The sequence below is a fragment of the Nothobranchius furzeri genome, chromosome 14 (genome assembly GCF_043380555.1).
Source record: "Nothobranchius furzeri strain GRZ-AD chromosome 14, NfurGRZ-RIMD1, whole genome shotgun sequence".
Lineage (NCBI taxonomy): Eukaryota > Metazoa > Chordata > Actinopteri > Cyprinodontiformes > Nothobranchiidae > Nothobranchius > Nothobranchius furzeri.
The window spans coordinates 13,964,754-13,967,836 of NC_091754.1; the positions used below are offsets into that span (position 1 = coordinate 13,964,754).

Below are 3,083 nucleotides of genomic sequence, written 5' to 3' on the forward strand. Positions count from 1 at the left end.
GAACCACAAGGTGGCGCCAGTAGCCCACTGATGGTTTGATCGTTTCTTCCAAAGTTAAAAAAGACGGCACCGAGTTGGGTCTGAGTAGAGGACAAACAGAAACAGCAAAGGAACAGAAAAATATAAAAACATCAATAATTATAATTTACAACAAGTACATTATTATTTTGTTTACGGCACATTTTAAATTGTATCTAGTGTATATCCACCTCCAATAAGCAGCTTTTTACGGAGAAAAAAATCTAAATAGGTTTATTTATTTGGTCACTCACTGTGCTGATGAAATAGAGAACTGTTGATGTTTGTTTACTTTTGTTGTAGAAATTCCGTGCGTAATGTTCGATCCATTGTGCGTAAAATCGCAAACGACTCTTCTGGAAGTCTTTTCGTGGAAAACTGAATTAAAACTGAGTGCAGGTGTTCATTTTTATTATTTATGTTGTTAACACATCTTTTCTGATACCGATCACCAGTGTAATCTCATATATCTCACAGCACGCCGGTCCGTTTGTGAAGCATGAAAATAAAGAAAAATCAAAAAACATTTTTCTTTCTTATTTAAGACAATATGTGGCATACGTGTTATTATGTGTAAGTGTCATCGTTGGGAGGAGGGTACTCATATCATAAATGTGATCAAATCGAGACGCAAACAAATATCTGACTGTTTTATCTCCAAACCGACCTTTCTGCACCTTTCTGTATCATCCGTAGTTCGTACGTGATCTAATTGTGTAGGAGTCAGTTGTAATGGTTACTGATGTTGCTCAGAGAGTTAATGTTGTTGACGCAGCTGATGTGGGACGGAGACACGGTGCCAAAGGGCCCCGGAGGTTGCAGATTGTGGCTGTGATATAGAGCCGCAGGAGGGGAGCCGGCCCAATAGGAGAAACCCGAGGGCCCCACGGCGGGGGTCACGAGGTTCAGTTTGGAAATCCCGGAAAAAGGAATCGGGGAGAAGTTCCCCTGAAACTTGTAGATGGCCTGCTCCGTGGTGGACGGCTGGCACACCTGCGCCAAGCCATGAAAGTCAAACTTGTACGCATATCGCTTGCCGTGCACTTTGGTCATGATGTTTTTGTCGTAGTAGTAGCGCAGCGCCCTGCTCAGCTTGTCGTAGTTCATGTTGGGTTTGCTTTTGCGCTCTCCCCAGCGCCGTGCCACCTCGTCCGGGTCGATGAGCTTGAACTCTCCGTTGGTGCCCTCCCAGGCGATGCACGACACGTTGGTGCTGTCGGCGAGGAGCTCCAGCAGGAACTGCCACAGCTGGATCTGCCCACTCCCTGAAAACGGAGGAGGAAAGATGGCGGAGTAAAAAATTAGAAAGAAAAATCATCACGATTAGCAACAAACAGGAATATTTTTTATTTCGTAAAACCCAATCAGATCAAACTACCTACCAAATTAACCCACTGGTGTAAATTTTATCATCCAAGTTTGTCAGATTTTCAGTCTGATCAATATTAGCTAAATATTTGTATTTATAAAATATTTAAGACCGTGATTTTAAAAGCAAATAAAGACACATTTAATCAGTCCGGCGATTCTGATAAAACAAATTAAAATATTAGAAATGGAGAATACGTTATTTTGATAAGTATGGAAGTATATATTGATAAATAATATTTTTAATGTTTTCTGTTCTATTTTTTCTGTTTCTCTGCTTAAATGAAAATCTCTAGAGCGCGTTGAAGGAGGAAAAAAGGAATTCCAATTTCAGAAGCGAGGCCCAAAACATTAGATATAGTTAAAAATGAGGAGGTAATTCTAAAAATAAATAAATTCAAAAAGAAACTAGTTTAGGAAATTAGGCTAGAATATTCTTTCGGGAAACATCAGCGCGTAAAATTCGATCAATTGTGCGTAAAACGTTAAATGCGGCTTTATTTACAGATTGCTTTAAACGTTCTGTATTTAATTTTTTGCATTTCCATCAATTCTTTATTTTCAGAATGTTTTTCAACTAATATTTTACAATTAAGAGGTAATTCCTTTAAAAAATAAGAGTATTGATAAATTACTGATCAAGGTGTGAGTGCCTCTGGCTAATCGTTTGTCCCCTTACCTTTTTGCACTCCTGTATTTATTGGACCCCAGGATGTTCCTTTACTGTCTTTCAACAGATTTTCTGTTGGATCTGAAATAAAAACAAAAAAAGTCAACAGAGGTTATTTTATTTGCGTTATTTCAAATACACTGTTAAATAAAGGCATGGATGCATTTTAACTTTGGTTTTGTCACCTAAAAATCCAATTATTCGATAAATTTCGATAAAACTGGAGAATGCATAAAAAACTGTAACGTTTTATGTAAGTTTTTTAAAATCTCATTATAAACTACTCCCAATTAGAATTATATATTATAAGCAAAACTAATTCATAAAATTGCGCCGAAAGTTAAATTTCAAAATTCCGAAGTGGACTGAAATCAATCCTGGCTCGTGGTGCTCTCCGAGTCCAGTGCGTGCAGCGTGTCCTCCTCGCGGTCCTTTCTGCGAGAAGCCAGGAAACGTGTCCAGGAAAAAGGATTTCCGATTTCCGACAAAAGAGCAGACGGGCTTTCAGATTGAAAAAGACTCAGCGGTCCTCTTCCCGGGAGCCGGAGCCTGATCAGCCGCTGGAGACGCAGCGAAATTCAGCCATAAAGGGCAGTTTCACTAATTCCTCATAAACGACGAACCTGAGAGATACATGTTGAACATGAGGTTTCCTCCGCAGCTGTTTCTCATTGTGTTCAGACCCTCACAAAGGCTTGGGTTTCATTTCGGTGCTGGCGCAGGAAAAAAGATTTTTATTAAACTTTATCTCATAACTGTGATCTGGAATAAATGCGGGTGGGCAGATTGAAGTTTCCAGGCAACTGTCAGTGGCCCCCATCTCTGAGACAATATTCAGACAGCAATTTCCCCTGGTGCATTGCTTTAATTAAAAGAGCAATTTACCTCTGTCAGCCCGCCTGGTGCCCACAATAAAAAGAGGCCGATAGAAATTCGGCCCTTATCAATCCGCCATCACAGTTTAATAAAGTTTCCGCGTTAAGATCTGAGTTTCTATGGTGAATTGAAGTGTTTGACATGGAAACCA

General features: G+C 39.7%; 1 protein-coding gene across 1 annotated transcript; it reads right to left on the minus strand.

The window, feature by feature from the left end:
* Positions 1–563: 563 nt before the first annotated feature.
* On the minus strand, positions 564–2,802 carry fev (FEV transcription factor, ETS family member). The gene is made up of 3 exons (XM_015966290.3): positions 2,680–2,802; positions 2,066–2,137; positions 564–1,283 (listed from the first exon to the last, which is right to left on the minus strand). Exons 1-3 carry the CDS (start codon positions 2,726–2,728, stop codon positions 742–744), a joined length of 663 nt encoding a protein of 220 aa, XP_015821776.2. The 5' UTR covers positions 2,729–2,802; the 3' UTR covers positions 564–741.
* Positions 2,803–3,083: the final 281 nt, after the last annotated feature.

Coding starts and splice junctions, on each gene's coding strand:
- fev (XM_015966290.3), bottom strand. CDS start 2,728: ATGAGAAACAGCTGCGGAGGAAACCTCATGTTCAACATGTATCTCTCA. Junction 2,138..2,679: donor GTTCAACATGTATCTCTCAG/GTTCGTCGTTTA, acceptor TTTTTATTTCAG/ATCCAACAGAAAATCTGTTG. Junction 1,284..2,065: donor AAATACAGGAGTGCAAAAAG/GTAAGGGGACAA, acceptor CTCCGTTTTCAG/GGAGTGGGCAGATCCAGCTG.